This window comes from Atta cephalotes, assembly GCF_000143395.1.
Source record: "Atta cephalotes unplaced genomic scaffold scaffold00048, whole genome shotgun sequence".
Lineage (NCBI taxonomy): Eukaryota > Metazoa > Arthropoda > Insecta > Hymenoptera > Formicidae > Atta > Atta cephalotes.
In genome coordinates, this window is record NW_012130112.1 from 2,237,325 (window position 1) to 2,255,734 (window position 18,410).

Sequence of the window (18,410 nt, forward strand, 5' to 3'; positions counted from 1 at the left end):
CCTAACCGAGCAAGGATTCGTGTTTGTGTCCCTCCCTCGCATTCGTACATTAGTATCGATGTCTCTAAGAATAAAATAGTTGTCCTACTTACTATACTACCTCTTCTCTCTCTCTCTCTCTCTCTCTCTCTCTCTCTCTCTCTTTCTCTCCATTCCCGTTAAGAATGTATCGAGTCTTTACAAAAAGTGAAATTTACACTTTTCGTATAAAAATGAATGTAATATACGGATTATATATATGTTATATATGAAATAGTTCAATATTTATGTTTAACAATACAATTTGATAGTTAAATAAAAATTTTCTCCTTTGTTTTTTAAACACGCGTCAACTTATTGAAATAATTTTTTAAATTTTAAATAAATGAAACTATGTACTATTTTCAAATACAGTACAGAAAAATCTGTAATTTTTTCATTTTATTAAAAAATACATTTTTAAAGGAAAAGGGAATATCTCATTTTTGCTTGGACACCCGGTGTACAGTCTAGTGCGCTTTATTTGCGCTTTTATGCCGTTTCTTCAAATTGCGTCGAGAATGATAATGAAGCTGCGCGGTTGATAGAAACAAAGGAGAGGTAATCTTTAAACGCGCCTAGAATCATTTCTCATTCTTTCCCGTAGGACGCGATCTTTTTAATGAGGAGAAAGTATCTCGATTCTTCAACGGTGATAGCATTGCGTGATGTAATTACGTCACTGATCGTAAACGACAATTTAATGCTGCGTAACCAGCATACATTAGAGCTATCATCTGGACGCTTTTTTCCTCTCTGTCATGAAATAATTCTTTCCAGAAGAAATAAGAAGACGTAATAATATATTTTTATAAATTTATCGCGCGATAAGAATCTTGATTTGAATGATTGATTCTACATTGTTCGATTTGTAGAGCATGCTGCAAAATATTTTTTATTCTCTGCAAAATTCTCAATCGAAATAACAACTAAAAGCATTACTCACTTTGTAAATATCCTAATGACTGAACTAATAACGAGGTATTAGTAATATTTAAAAAATTTTGAAAATGTAGACTAATGTAGACTAATTGTCACATTATATGTTTTACTTAAGATAATGAGAAGAGATAAATAAAAGTATGACTGTCTCTGCGAAGCTCGAAATGAATAATTTTTTTTGCAATGACAATCGAGTTATACATTTTTATTATTTATTATTTATACAAAATTTTAATCTTCTTTTTAATTTGGCATTCTTGCTGTTATTGAAAAATGTTAATATTTATAATTACATTGATTTTTTAATCACTGAGCACATTCAATTATTGAGACATTTACCTTGTATTATGTGTGTATAAAGTACCAAGTGATAGCACGCGTTTTACGACTCTGAGCTCGGGCATGTTTGACGAGTTTTCGAGTTACGTGGGCTTTCGCCGTGTGTTACATTTGGGCAACGACTTTCTTCGGGCACGGATCCGACTTCCTAAGTTCCTCTCTGAAGCGGTGTCGTTGTTTCGTTAGCAGTATGATGCAATGATGAATAACAGACGCGCGCGCGCGACACGGCTAATGGACTGTGTATACAGCACAAAAACTGAGCGGGGCACACGCACGCATACGTGTGCATGCACTTTCGATTCATTCTTCTCGGGTTCGTACACATAGTCAGTTTAGCCCTTCACTCAGTAAAATAAATTTCGGTCCCGCGTACCGAGAAGCGGCGACGTTTCTTCTCTTCGACGAAAGTAGGAATACATAAGGATGACCCGAATTAAGATCTAAGCGTTCCTTTCTCAGCGCAATTGCATGAACATTTTTAAATCGTGACATTTTCGAACATCTAAAATTTATATGGAAGAGAGGTCCTGATTTTTTCGTTACGTCACTTTCTCGTTCAATTTAAATGAGATCCGATAGTAAGATCTCATGATTTTTTCAGACTTGTCATGAAGGAATAATGAAGTTTAAAAGTTTAAATAAATAAAATGGGATGAATTTTTAATATAGCCATTTATTTATAATGAGTTAAGTTCTAAAAGTAACATTCTACTAAAAAAGGTGCTTCACAACTCTTCGTAGTATTTCATAAAAATTTTTCATTACGTTATTTGATAAATTTTGGTATTTTAAGTTCTCTAAATACTTTCGTAAATGTATTCAACTATTTCTTTTTTTTTTAAATAAAAATTTCTTATTATCTAATCTTAGAGTTTAATAAATTTTGATTTTAATCTTTTATAATTGTTGTTATTCTTTAATTGAAAAATAACTGCGATTTGTTTTTCTCTGCAGCAAAGTTGAGAATAATCCAAATTAAGTTAAGTAATTATATTTAAAAATTTAATTCATTATAAAATCAAAATAAAAAATTAATTTAAATGGAGTAAACATTTTTAAAAGAGCTACAGGAGTTGTATGAAATACTAGAGATTCTTTAACCTTCAAAAATATCAGATCAATTTTAAAGCTGTAAATGTAAATTTATATACTTATTTATATACTTATTTATATACTTATTTTTATTTTATTGTTTTGTCTTATGCATTTGTCATATTATTATCTCGTTGCATTCTTTTGTTAAATTGTTAATTGTAATTGAAAAAAGAATCTGGGAATAATTATCAAATGTTGAGCAAAATATTTTTAATCAAAAATGTTCAGTTATCATATTATCAAAATATAATTTTTATAATATTATCAAAAATAATTTTCTTTTTCTAAATATATAGTAATTATTATACCAAACGGTTAGTTATATTTTATTATTTGAAAAATTTACAAAATATTTGAAAAATTATTCTTGATTATATTAATTGAACATTTGATTGAAATTACTTTATTCAATATTTGATAACTGTTACGAGACTATTTTTCAGTGTATTTTTTACTGGTTTTAATCATCAATTGTTAATTATGTCGCGCTGTTATATGTAACTTGATGATTCTTTTGTCGCTTCTCCATTGATATATCGCGTATTTTTCTACTATCTGCATTTGCTTGCGCATCATTTCGTCGTGAAACTGTTAATTATCTTCGTGCCGTAACCAGCGCGACAAATCCGTATCGTCGTAAGTGTTACGTGCGAAAAAAAACAAATGTGCGTGACAATAAGCTCATACCCAGCCGAGTGGATTATTTGTCTCATATCTAGCGTGATATACCGTCTCTTGTTTCACTGATATCTCTCGCGCAATCGAGAAATAAAAATATAGTCGTATATCCTTTGTGATGAGCTCGGATGTTTTGTAAAGTGTTTTCAAGACACAGGTAGTCTGTGTTTTGACGATTGCTACCTCTCTCATCTCCAGCTTCTCGGCTGACGGAAAAAGCAGTTTCTGACCACTCAAAATTCTAATGATTTTTTTTTACGTTTGCGCATTAACTTTCCTTCGGTTTCTAAAAGAGATCTGCAGAAAGGATAGATTTGATGATTTATTTATTTTTCATTTATTTATTTATTTTTTTTTTTTAAGAAATTTTGATTGGTTATCGATCTTTGGCAAAATAGTGAAATTTGTCGATTCTTAGTAGAACTATATATCGTAGATGGCATTTGTACGTTACCGGATGCACGTGTCGAGCGACGCTTTATTTAGTGAGGCACATGTGAAAAGGAAGCCTTCATGGTTTCTTTGATATTAAAATTACAGAAATTCTATATAATTATTTTCTTAGTGTTACCCTATACCTTAGAATAGCAATGTGTATTCGCAATGTTCTCTTCTTGATGACCCAGGTTTGAATCTCTGTTAAATATAATTATATTTTTCGCAATCAATTTTTTACAGTGTAAAGATATTCATTAGTATCTGTAGACATGGGGTTCGACTCACTTTTCTCATTTTTTCGTGTGGTATACATTACTGTTCATAAATTCAGGAACGCGCAATTGTTTCGCAATTGTTTCGCAATTGTTTCGTTTTATAAAAACTTAAATACCTCGATGAAAAAAATTGTGATGAAATTTTTTCAAGTTTTGCGCAAAAATGTGACTTCATTATGTACACATTTTATAATTGACATTTATAAACTTCTAAAAATTCTTTTTAAAAATTAGAATTTCTTTTATAAATCTGTGAAAAATACCAGGAATATTTTCCAGTATTTTTTATTACTAGTTTCTTCAAGATAAGATTTCGTATCTTGAAGAGCATTTCTTGTCTTGTTTTGATTTTCAAGGATAAGCAATTTCGTTTTTCTTGTCTTAACCATTTCTTGACATTGTATTTCTTATCTTAAATTAAAGAATTTTGAATTTCTTGAAATTTCTTGATTTTTATGCAAATCCCTTGTGGTTCTTTGACTCTTACGTCGTAAGAGATAATAAGAAAACATAGAAACAAATTGTATGCCGAATCATCTCATAATTTATTATGTTTAAATTCATGGTTTAAAAGTGTGCCTATAATGTCTATTATGTACAAATATTAAAGATTACAAATATTTCTCAAATTATCATTTTGAATATCTTGAAGTTACTGCCAAATGTAATTATTTCAGATTATTAGAGATTCCTGAGATTATTAGATATAATAATAATTATTATTATATTTATTATTATAGTTATTATATTTATTATAATATATTATTATAGTTATTATATTTATTATAATATATTTTACTATATATTTTAATCATTCCTGATTTAATTGATACTATTAGTAGAAGTAAATGAAGTACGCAAATGTTTATACATAATATACTTTTGCCAATAATCTTGCAATATTGATTTTATATATATTCCTTTACATAAATATAAAGGTTAATATCTGATACAATAAGGAAATATCAATGAATATGATTTAATTAGATCAGGGACTTCACTTTTTCAATAATCTCTCGTATGCTGTTTTGCTATTTAATGAAAATATATGAATATACATTTCTATATTATATAATCTGTTAAATACCAATAAATATAACTGGAAATGTTGAAATCTAACTTATTCAAAACTTTTCAAATCAGAAATGAAATAATAAAATATTAAAATAATAAAATATTAAAAATAAAAATTATGACAAAAATTCAAAAAATTTCAAGAAATTTCTTGACTTATTGTCAAGAAATCTTAGTCTTGATAACAATTTCTTGTCTTGAAATTAATTTCCAATTTCTTGTTTTGATCTTGTCTTGATTCAAAACAAAATCAAGACAAGATTTCTTGAATTTCTTAATCTTGATGAAACACTATTTATTAGTAATTTTTAGTATCAGAACATCATTGATTTTTTTCATAATTTTTTGTGGATTAGAAAAATAGAAAAAAAATTATGATAAAAAATTTGTTTTATTATCATTATTGTAATAATAAGGATAAGGAGTGAACATTTTTTTTTCATAATGGTTTAACAATCGATGTATGTTAAGTTTAATTTTGTACAAAAGCAGTTTTCATATACATATTCTGCTACAAACTTTATTGATTTTATTTCGAAAATTTAATTTTTTGAGAAGATACTGAAAAAAAATTCAAATTTTCACATTTTTTAATCAGAAACACTTATTTTTTAATCTTAAGAAGATTCATTTTTTTATCGACTCATTATTTTCTCACTTTTTCGAGAATAAAACTTACTTTTTTCTCTATTTTTGACAACTTTAGCCGCTCCTATTCGTGGTAATATTAAATTGCTTATTAATTGAATTTGTTAATAACCGGATAATGAGAGCATTAATACAGTGCAGTTAGAGTGCAATTATATTATATAAATTGCAATATATAATTGACACATAATTTCACATTAGATCAAGTAAAAACTAATTGATGTGTTGGTTGATGTCTGAACGTTTCGATTTCTTTTAAATCAACTTCAGCAATGTTGCGTATAAATAATTTTCTTTTAATGTTGATACATAGAATTATTTTCTTTTTTGCTCCACAGATTCGGCACTTTAGGCAACAAGAGGGTTCCAATAGTCATGCCGTACAACAAGGAGAAGTGTCCTCTTCGAATCCCAACATATTGTCCAACGATCAAGTTGGTCCTATCTTACTTGAGGTACATATCGAAATTAGCAGATGAGATTCATAGTTAATTACCGTCAAACAGGAAAGCAAATTGCATCCTTTGTGATTCTTTTAAAAGTCGCGGACCGTCACTTCGTAATTGCTACAACGACGTCGTATCTCTTCTTTGCAGGCGCTAGATGGCTTTCTATTTGTTGTAAATACGGAGGGCCGTGTGGAGTACGTTACGGATAACATAACGCAGTACATAAACTATACGAAGGACGATGTGCTCGGAAAAGATATTTACAACATCATTCATCATGGAGATCACAACACCTTCATGCCTAGTTTATTACCCATGTCTTTAGGTACGTATCTTAATTGTTTCACACACGCGCGCGCGCGGCACATTTTTTTTCCTATACGGGGTAGCGACACTCGCAGGGTAGATTGTAGATAGACATAATCAGTAGGTCATGGGTAATTTACTTTTTCAATTCATAAATAACTCTCTTCCTTGGGGTCCGCGATTCGTTTTTCAATTTCTTCGCACAATTATTCTTATCCTTCTTGTTGTGAGTAATTTTCACAGATTCTAGGAGTAATATTTTTGATACATTAGTTATTCTTTCACATAGTACTTTCTATATTATTTCATATAGCTATATTTTTAATTGCAATAATTTGAGCCAACTATAATTTTTATTTTTACATTCTTCAAAATGCATCTCTAATTTATAATTGGTGAAATTATTATTGTGATGAAAGATGTTTTATAAAAATTGCTTTGAATTTCAAATGCATTTTCTTTGACAAATTTTTTAATGTAATTTTTTTCTTAAGAAGATCTTGTTTGAGATCTTGATATATTAATTAAATTTTTTAAAATAAAGTTTAGCTTCTTTTAAACTTTATTTGGCACCAATCAAAATAATACAAGATTTGTTTATATTGACGAACGTATTCCAAATTTTTAGAAAATTTTTAGACTAATATATGCAAAGTGTTTGCATTCAATTAAAATATCACAGCAAGAAAGTTTTCGAGAAATTAAGTAAAAAAGTTATTTGTAAATATTTATTTCTCAAGCAATAATTTTGAGGTAATAAGGATTTAAATATAGCTAATTACAGACTATGTTTTGATGGCCACCTGTCCATGAGTTGCACATGCGGTAGTATTAGTGAGCTCACACTTCGGCGCGCTTACTAAAAAACTCACAGGTAACTGTCTACATGTAGTCTATAATTAATTAAATTTAAATTCTTATTATCTCAAAAATTATTGCTTAAAATAAAAATTTACAAATAACTTTTTTACTGTAGTATTTTGATTTGTGAATTTCGGGATCTTTGTATACTACACATTTTATATAATTACAAAAATTATGAAAATTTTTACTTGCGATTATTCAATTCAGTATTATGTGATCGTTTAAAAAAACACTTGAGTTTACACATTCTAGGCTGGACCAGCGAACCACAGCCTCAAACCAGGAATCGCACCTTTAATTGCCGCTTCTTAGTGAAGCCTCCCGATGATAAAGATCAGACTATGGAAGAGAAGCAACAACGAGTATCGAAATACGAATCTATGCAAATCAGTTCTGCTCTTCTGCCCAGTAACGCTGATCGTCTTGAGAGTGGTGATGTATCCTCCGAATCGTCAGACATTGTTCCTTGCGTGATGTGCGTAGCGCGTAGAATACCATCGAACGAGAAGCTCATTGGTCCCGTTGAGCAATTCACCGTCAGATTGGATACCACTGGGAAAATAATCGCGGTCGACATCAGTTGGTTATCCCCTACTTACTCCAAGTACCTAAACAAGGTAAAGATGCATAGAGCAATGTCACATCATTATTATACTGTTTACTTATTCTGATATGTAGTATTATATTTCGATATTATTACATAAATTTCGAATCGAATTATTACATAAATTTATTACATAAAATGATAAAATATGAAGAAATACGAAGAACTCTTCGTACCTTGAATAAGACGAGAATTTTTTTATGATTTGATTGTAGTATAAATTATTTTTTAAAAGAAGAAACGTAAGAGTGCGCTTTTGTAATCTTTATTTAATGCATTTAGTAATTACAATATTGTCTTTCTTTTTTGTTGAAATAATGAAATTAATCACATTTGTCTGCCGTTGTTATTTATTTCAGCTACCAAAAGATTAAATATGATTGATGGTGAAAATTTAGTAATACATTTTCCAACAGCTTTAAAAAGCATCGTTATCTTTTTGCGTAGTTATAATTGTCATTATGCTACATATTTATCGGTAGACAATAGAATTAATTATTTTTACTATTGAAATTATTTTATCAAATTAAAACATAAAACTCAATTGAATAAAACAATTTAAAAAATATGAAGGACAAAAGCTAATTGTTAATTGTTATGTTTAATATTCCTTCTAAATAATATATATTAAAATTTTATATTAAAATATTTATATTAATATATTTATATTAAAAGACGAAATTTTGACCAAAAATGAGAATATTTTCAATGTTATTAAAAAATAAATAATAAACCAGTAATGTCCTAACTGATGCTCTTCATAAAATTTCCATCCTTATACTAAAATAATTTATCTTAAAATCTACTTCTAATCGATTTCTATAACAATCTATTAGGTGTAGTAAAAAGAAATCCATTTTTCCATTCAATTTCATGCAAAAATAATGGATTTCTTTTTACTACATCTAATATTTAAAATTATTTTTTTCTATTTTTTTAGATGTATGTCTTCTTTCCATATCTCAAAGCCGGTTACTGAAAAGTATTGACAAACGCGTTTTTTATTGCAGGACCTGGTAGGCACAGCGATTAAGGACTTGTGTCACCCTCATGATCGCAGTACACTCATGAAGCATTTGAGTGATACGGTCCAAGTCGGAGAAAATACGAGCGATGTTTATCGACTGCGCATTAGTCCTGATAAGTTCCTTAAGATACAAACAAAGTCAAAATTTTTCAAAGCGGCTTTGAATACACAGGACGCATTTGATTTCATGATGGCAACTAATTCTATTATTGGGTAAGTTTGCTTTTATTTTTTAATAATTTTAATAGCATTACAGAGAATTATTATTATTCTTTAATTCTCAATTTTGAATGATAAACTCTAAATAAGTTATTACGCATATTGAAAAGTACATAAAAATTGAAATAATCTTATTATATATTATTATATTATATTTCACACGAAAAAGATATTCTAATAAAATTTGATATAAAAAAATAATTTGTAAATCGAAATAGAATGAGAATATTTCTTTTGATATTAAAAATTTAACAAATTTTCACATAATTTCTTATCTAAGATAAGCTTATCTAATGAGGACACTTATTGATTTAATATTCTATTTTAATTACAATTTTTTAATTCCACTTAATTTTTGGTGGATTTTTATATTTTATATCACCTAGTTTGATGCTTCAATTTGCACCTTTCTTTAATATATATAAATAATTTTTAATTCTTTTAGCACTAACGTTTTTTTTTTCGAGCACAAAAGTGACATATTTTTATTGCATTTAATTTAATATATGAAATACATTATGGAACAATAAAAAATTATTTCTAAAAAGAAATGGATTATAATGAAATAAAATTTTTAGTTTGTAAATAAATTATATTTTTGGTAACAAAATTGTTCAAATATCTCTGCACAACAGTTAAATATAAAAATAAATATTTTAATTAATTATCTTGATTCCTAATACGATTAAGTTTTAGAAAAGAGAAAGGGTGTAATTGCTTATGTACAGTTCACATCTTTTATTTGCACCAATTTATTAATTTCAGATCATTAAATCAGGAAGTTTTTTTATGTTTCATAGTATTATAGTACATATTTGGTTTGCAATGAATTTGCAAAGGGCACAACATTTGCATGTACATTAATACGGTTTCTTATTGGTGTTGGAGATCTGGCCACTCTTGAACAATTGTCTTTCACCGTAACCTAGTAGTTATATATGTATTTCAGTTTGCTTTAAATGTTTAAACTCGACAACATCCGCCACATATTAACTTTGCTCAGATCTAACATTGTCATATTACACGTGATTTATTTATGTAATTTATTTTTGATGATGATAATGATGTTTATATGGATATGGTGAGGGCTTTTAAGCACACATTTGCTTGTTACTGTACTCATGCTTCGAGAAATTTATTAGATGTTTTACTCGAGATCTTTCCGAGTAAGTTTTAATATTTTATTGAAAAATAAAACTTTTTCTAAAACTTAGGATACATGTAATTAAAATATGTATTGTATACCCATAGCATTTTATTAAGTTTTTTTTTAAAGTTAAATTTGATTTTAACTTATTAATTATTTTTAGCACAGTTGTATTTATTTTTCTTAAACAATATAAAGAAAATTATTCAAGTCAATCTTTACGCAGATTTAAAGATCTTAGTGAATTATATACATTAAAAAAAAATCTGATATTTATGTATACTTAATATTGTATACTTAATGTTATTAATTACTTAATGTATTAATCAGTGAGATGTTTATACTTCATAAGAATTGCTTATACATGTAATCCCGCATTTATGCATTTAACGGAAATTAATATTGAGAACAAAACAAATCACATTTGCGCTAATATTTTTGCACGAATAAAATTCTAACATAAGTTCAGAATGTTTTCTGTTTTTAATTCTGTATATTTAAATCATGCTTGGAAATATGTGTAATAAATACAATGGCATCTGTTTGTTAATAAATCTTAATTCAGCATACACATCAGTTTAGATAGATTTCGTAATAGCTTAATTATTTTTTTTCTAGATAGAATAAATGAGTTCTAGTAAATTAATTAAATATGGCAAGACGTATAATAAAAAAGAAACTATTTTTGTGTGATGTAGTAAGATTAAACTGCATCTTTCTTCTTTTTTCTGACTGACTAGTCCTTTATAAATTTCAATGCATCTTCTTTCAATTGATCAGTTCCTTTAATTGATTAATTGAAAGAAGGCGCATTGAAATTTGTAAAGGGAGAAATTTATTATTCTTCACACCTAAATAAAGATAACATTTCTAGATAACATATTTCTAGATAACATTTTTGTTTTCCATTGTATTGAATATGTAGAATAATTAAATTCATAATTAAAATTATGATATCTATAAGAATATTAAAAATATTAGATCTAAAATAATCATTTTTTATAAAAATGAATGTAATATATTCTATAGCAATTATATGACAGTTTTATTCTGCAAGTCTGCTAGACAGGACTGATCGCAATACATATAAAAATTTCTTAAGCTAAGATTTAGATGCTGTTCTTACTTAAAGCTACAAAATAACGCAAAAATAAATTACTTTTGAAGAGAGACGACCAAGCTGATGTGGAATAATAGTATATATGATTTTTATAAATTACGCTTAGTCTTAGATTAAAGAGATGCAGCTAACTGGCAAATTCATGTGTTACTTTGTTTTTCTTGCCCATAATAGGGACAATGACTTAATGCCTATCGAGGGTGGTCAGCTTTCCAACAACAAAGTGTGCTCAGGACACTCTAGCAACCGTTGTGCGAATAATAGTAATAATAATAACGGTAATAATAACAATAACGTGGGTGGCCCGCTGATGTCCGTCGCGCATCTGAACGGTCAAGTGAGTGGTATCAGTGCTCGTGGTATGGCAGTGACAACTGCCACTTCGAACTCGATCGCCTTTAGCACGGGGGGTGCCAGCGGCGGTGGTGGTAGTGGCGGTAGCAGTGATTCGTGCAACCCCCTAACGTCGCTGAGCACGTCTGCTGGCAATCCGTTCAACCATTTTTCGGGGAACATGGACCTGGAATTCGAGCTCTTCCCCAGTTCCACATGGGACTTGGATAGTAGTGCCGGGTGGACGGATAGGCCGGAGTCGAGAGCAAGCGGGCCACCAAACTCACGACCACCTTCCCAGCCATCCCCGACACCACCGAGTCCACAGGGAACTTTCTCTAACTCGACGTTAATGCCTATAGACAGACTTAGCCCAAATCCAGTCTGCATCGCTCCTACCTTCAGTAATTCGTTCCCCTTCAGTCCTCTTCAGGAAACGACACAGACGGCTACATTGAGCAATGCTGCTACTAATGTCAACACCAACGGCGGTGGCGGTTCCGGCAGTAGCGGTATCAGTGGCGTCGGTAGTAACACCACAACCGTCAAACGAACTGAGGAGAGCAACAAGAGTGGATGTCCTACTAGCAACAGTGGTGGCGGTACCATGGACAATGCGACCACGAGGACCAGCAACACTGCCGCTGTTGAAACTCAGAACAATAGTGTTGTGTCCACCGAGTCCGGTAGGCTCAGAAACTTATTGACGAAGGGCCCGAGCGCTAGTGACGATAGTCAGGATAATACAAACAACGATTCGGATAATCAGAATAAGCATCGAATATTAAAAATCCTGTTGAACCAGCAGGACGAAGACGACTATCATACGGAAAGTATGAATAAAGTGCGTACGAGCCCTAGCAACATGCCAAAACCGAGCATGGAGCACTCTAAATCGTCGCTCGGAAATAATATGTTATTGCAAGTAAGTCGACCGTGTTTAATTAATCTATGATTTTATAATAAGAATCTTGTAATAAGAAAAAAAATTAGAAATATTAATATCTTAAAAGAGATGCTCTATCAAGAAAAAAATAAAAAGACTAAAATGAATTTAATCCTCGACTACAGCAATGAATTATTTGGATCTGAAGCAAAAATTTTAGATGATTGTACAATTTATACAATTGATATTATGAGGTTGTAGATAAACAAAATTTTATTTCTTTATCATTTAATGTAAAGGCGGAAGTTTACTTGTATTCTGTACTTCAAAGAGGATGTTTAGAACTTAGATATTGTTTTCATAACTGTAGTTGATGACAAAATTAAAAAAGTTAATATATTTTAATATATTTTGTTTTTTATATTTAGTTTTTAATATATTTTGAATTTAAAAAATAATTTTTCAATATATTTAAATATTAAAAAAAAAGTTTGAATTTATAGTTTTCTCATCTTAAATGGAATAAAAATGGATGTTTAAGAAATAAATAAAAAATTTAAAATTAAAAATTTTTAAATTATGGTGCAAACTACTGATTTAATAATAATTCAATTTTACAAATTTTTTATTGAAAGTTATGAATAATCAAAATCGCAAAAAATTATCTTTTTAAAACTATAAATAAAATTCAGCAAAAGCTTGTTAAGGGAGAGAAAAAAACCCATTGATCAAAATATAACTATCAATAAGAAGAAGAAATGATCAAAATATATTGATTTAATGACTATTTTATGAATATAAAAAGATAGTTTTGGTCTATGATTTCATAATTTTTTTCTTTTAAGACTTTTGCATTTTTTTGTATAAATTGTATTCGGATTTCTAATTGAATAGATGTCCTTTCTTTTAATTCTCATAATTATTCTTTCTTTTTTGTGTTTTAAGTTATTAAATGAGAAAAATGATGACGAGGACGAAGAAACACGTGCCGGGGTGAAGAAAAGAAATGAACTCCTGCAACAGCTGATGAAAGATCAAGACGAAGAGAGAAAGTTGCAAGAACAACAAGTACGTTTTATATTTTAATAAGAAATCAAAATAATGGTGCTCAACTGTGTATAAGAAAGAATAATTTATCATAAAGCAAATCAAATATAAGGAATAAAATGAAAATAATATTCCAAATATTATGCATGATAAGATAAGAAGAACTATAAGATAAATCAAAGTTATCTTATGGACAGTTCAGTACATGGACAAAATATGATAATGTAAATAAATATACAGTATCAAAAGTCTAGAAATTGTCTAATTTCGAAAGCAAAGCATTTTTGAGAAAAATATTTGAGACAAAAGTTGTAGGGTTTAAAAAGATTTATTTACTGATGACATTCATTTAACTTCGGATGACGTCAAGGTTAGGTTAGGTTAGGTTAAGGTCAAATCAATTTTTTTAAATGGAACGCTGTATTTTTGATGACAGAATCTAATAGCTGGTGTTAAAAGCTTTTAAAAACTAGAATAAAGTCATTTTTTATTAAGTACTTTTTTTTTAAGTACTTTTCGAGTTATTGTATAAGTCTTGAAAGTTACAGTATCGCCTGCATTAGCATTATGCAAGATGTCCGACCGACAACTAAAACCTCTTGAATGCTATTCAAAATCATGGATAACATTTGTCAAGATCAAAGTCATTGGAGGTTGTACTTTTTATTTTTATTTTAAAAATGAATTTTTAGTTCTAAAATTAAAATAAGAGGAATAATTTCCGGTGGATAATTTAAAATATTGTAATAACGTAGCTTGCTTTATCAAACCCATTCTTTAGAGTTCTGTAGATAATTTTTTTCAATGTTTTAAAAGATTCATGAGCATAAGAATAAAAATTCCCATCAAGGACCCGCATCCGCTGTCTATTCGGCTCTGATTGGTGGCTGGCTGCGGCGGCTAGTTTTCAGCGTTCATTAAGCTCATGACACATGAAGTCTTCTTTTAACTGAACTTTTACAGTTTATCTTTCTTCTTTTTTTCTCTAGGAAGAAAGAAGAGGAAGAAAGATGAACTGATGCAAAAGTTCAGCTAAAAAGACCCAACATGCTCCTGCCAGTAGTAGTTCCTATTCTAATGAACGCATTGGAATAGGAGCTATGATAGGAGCATATTGGAGCATGTGACGCGAACAAAACTTCTAGAATCATCCACTTCTAGAATCATCTTATTCTATTTTATGTATCTGTCTCATTCTATTTTAAGTACAATGAAAAATATGGCGCACCAATCAGAAATTGTCTAAACGATGTCCAATCTCTTACTTAAAAATCTCTAGATTACATCAATCAAGTGCAGATTCTTTTTCACTTGCGCGCATGTAAATGTCGATTGTATATCTTAAAACGAGATAAAAATTACAAAAGTGAGCAAAGTCTAGGTTTTGATCAGTGGAATTATAAACAATTAATAAAACCCTGATTCTGAGGCATCAAACCTCTTGGCTCTGTTTTTTTTGAATTTTTGCACGGTTCATCTTTTTTCTTTTTCTTTTTAGTGGACAGAAAAAGAAGAAAGATAAATCATGTAAAAAGAACATACCTCTAACTAACTTTCTCTCCTATATCTATCCCTCTTGTTGTCTCCCCCAAATCGTAGCGCCATCGTTCTATTGCTCGCTTCCACGGCTTGCAACGAGTGGCAGCAGTAAGAAGAATTGTGAGAAACGTGCTGTTCAATACGTGCTACTCTACACTTAATTGTGGAATTAAAACTTAAACTTCTTTTAGAGACTCATAGATATTATATTAAATTTAACAAAAATACATGCTGTTCCAAGTTACCTACACTGTCCCAAGTCATCTACATTTACGGTACGTTGGATAATCCGGATTCTAAGGATTAGTGAACTCAGTAGCCTAGTTTACACCGAGCATTTTTGATACGCGTATTAAGTACCATATTTGTATCAAATCACTTGATATGCTTGATATAAACGCTGGCGAATTATTTTGATCTGATATTTCTGAATCACGAGTATCAGATCAAGCTAATATGCGTATCAAATGATATCGAAGAATCTCAGTGTGTTGCAAACGCTTGGTTCGTTTTGGTTCGTATATTAAAATTCGCCATTGCTTTTAAGTTCAGGTTAAAATTAGAATTAGAGATTTTATATCTTGAAAAGCAGTGAAGACTCATGTCACCTAATCTGATCTGTTCTGAGACAGATCGATGTAAATAAGGATGTATCAAAAATCCGCATTGATTTGATACTAATCGATTTAACGGTGTAAAAAGGATCATTCACTTTCGTTTTTATCTCATTTCAAGATATAATTGGCCAGAGAACCAAAATCTGTTAGTTAAATGAATGAAAAAAGAGAAAGGAAAGAGAAGGAAAATGGAAATGGAAAAGATATAGGTGAAAGGATGATAATGTAAATTAAGCATTCTTTTTTCTGCTTTTAGCACAGAGATAACGACCCTCTTTTACGGAGTCTTGGATTTAACACCACGTCACCATCTCCGTCGCAATCAAGTGATCATATAGGTCTCGGAAACACGACGCAGGTAGGCCAGAAGAGGCCAGGAGAGGATGGTGATTTGAACATAGCCGTGAAGCGACCTGTGGACGGCTCGCAGGTGTCTTCTTCGGGAACGAGCTCTTCGAATAGCGCAACGAGTAAGCTGTGGGAGAAGAATAAAATGTTGGCGTCTTTGTTAGCGAAACAACCGCCACAACCAACGAATATTCCACAGATTTCTGCGTCTGAGATATCGGCAACGCCACAGGTACGATTTGAACAAATTTTTTATTAAAAAGATATGTACTCAAAAGACTCGACTAAAATAAAAAATACACGGCAAATGAGAGTCAAGCGTAGTTAATAGAACGTAAATTACATTTTGGCTTCTCTTCATTCCATCGGAATTTATATAAAAATGGGCAAGGTTCTTTTTTAAAATAATAATTGTAATTGATTTTTTTAATTAGGACAAGCTGCTTCGCTTAAAACAGCAGCCGAAACAGCAACAACAACAACAGCAGCAGCAGCAGCAGCAGCAGCAGCAGCAGCAGCAGCAGCAGCAGCAGCAGCAGCAGCAGCAGCAGCAGCAGCAACAGCAGCAGCAACAACAGCAGCAGCCGCAACAACCGCAACAACAACAGCAGCCTTGGACCGGTGGCAGTTTGCAAGTTGGTAATAATAATGCGATTACGACGACCGCGACGTCGGCGCGTCCTCTCCAAAGCCAGTCGAGACAACTACCTCGTCCAACCAATACCTACCTCAGTCATATGCTAAGTCAGGTGAGCACGATTAAATTTAATTTAACAAAAATTGTAAATTAATACTTTAACTTGTTCGCTACAGGTAGAACATTGCATATGTGTATATAGTTTCTTTTCATTAATGATTGGATATTCATATAGTTAGAATGAGAAAGACAAAACAGGTTCGGAAATTTGCTAAGCAAAAAGGAATGAAAAATAATTAAAAAAATAATAAAATAATAAAATAATTAAAGAAGAAGATTCTTCCTTGATTTTCTCTGGAGTCTGGAGATGATCATCAGCATTCTTATTTAATGTGCTGTTAATTTTCATTGTTAAGGAGATTTGAGAAGAGCAATACATGCTATAATCAAAGACTCTTTGTCTATGACGCTATGTTGGAGGATAACTTCCCCTTCTCGATGCTAAAGCTCTGGATATACCAAATGCTCGGTCCACAATTTTACTTTAAGAGACTGTAAATCGTAAGATATAAGTGACATTATATCGGCCAGAACTTATACTAATTATACTTTTAGATCGTAAGAATTGAGTTTTGCCCAATTCGCTTAAACTTAATGGTTAAAGACGCGCAAAAACAATTTAAAGACAGAAATTATTGTCACTTAGGCCCAGTTGCACCAATCTTACAATACTTTGACTTTAAGCAAAGCTTAAAACTCTATCTCTGTTTCTCTTTCATTTTAAAACGAGATAGATAGAGCTTTAAGTCTCGCTTAAAATCGAACATTGATGCAAATGAGTCTTAATCTCTTTCAATTTATGACTTAAGATCTCTTAAAAATAAGATCGTGGATCGAGATAAAGTAGCTCAATTCCTTTATCTGAGCCGAAATGACAAATTTTCTATTGGTTATTTCGATCACCATTTTTGACTAGTGATTGTAGTTCCAAGCATTTAGTATTATTAGTATTTAGTATACAGGACGTCTGATAATTATTCTGACGAAGTTTGTGGATATGTAGAACTAAACTGAGATGGAAAGATCTTCTACCATTTTATAATTTTTCCAGTTAACAAGATATTAATTGCCGAAAATGGTCTTCAATAATTTTTTACTCAAATATTATCAACTTTATAGAAAAACTGCAAGAGATGAAAATTGTTTATTTTTTTCTCATAGAACTTTACGAATTTTTTTAGTAATTTTTTAATATGCATTTTTTCTCATTTTTATCAACATAAGAAAATACGATATTAAAAAAATTCTGAAGAAATTCTAAAAAAATTCTTAGAGCTTTAGGAGAAGAAAATAACAATTTTTGTTTCTTGCAGTTTTTCTATAAAGTTAATAGTATTTGAGTAAAAAATTATTGAAGATCAATTTTCGGCAATTTTTAGCAATTAATATCTTGTTAATTATTGCGAAAATTGCAAAATGGTAGAGGACTTTCCGTTCCAGTTTAATTCGCTCTACATCCACGAACTCCGTCAGAACAATTATCAGATATTCTGTATACAGTCAAAACTTCTATAAAGTAATTTGTCGGGACCGATCGACCTCCTGTAAAAGTTAACAAATGCGCATGCGAGCGTATACTCGATTATTATGTAGGAGATTAAGACATGACTTTTACTGAGATTAATTTTACGGAGATTCAACTATAATATATTTTTAGTATACAATATAATTATTTAGTATGTAATATAGTTATTTAG

At 30.2% G+C, this 18,410-nt stretch overlaps 1 protein-coding gene across 1 annotated transcript in view; it reads left to right on the forward strand.

Moving 5' to 3' along the window:
• Nucleotides 1–18,410, forward strand: part of LOC105622807 (nuclear receptor coactivator 2) — a 52,999-nt gene that overhangs the window by 11,567 nt on the left and 23,022 nt on the right. Inside the window, 8 exon segments of the mRNA XM_012204217.1 lie at nt 5,849–5,965; nt 6,107–6,284; nt 7,382–7,746; nt 8,744–8,973; nt 11,421–12,504; nt 13,411–13,532; nt 15,915–16,248; nt 16,451–16,765. Coding sequence (XP_012059607.1) covers nt 5,849–5,965; nt 6,107–6,284; nt 7,382–7,746; nt 8,744–8,973; nt 11,421–12,504; nt 13,411–13,532; nt 15,915–16,248; nt 16,451–16,765 — 2,745 coding nt within the window.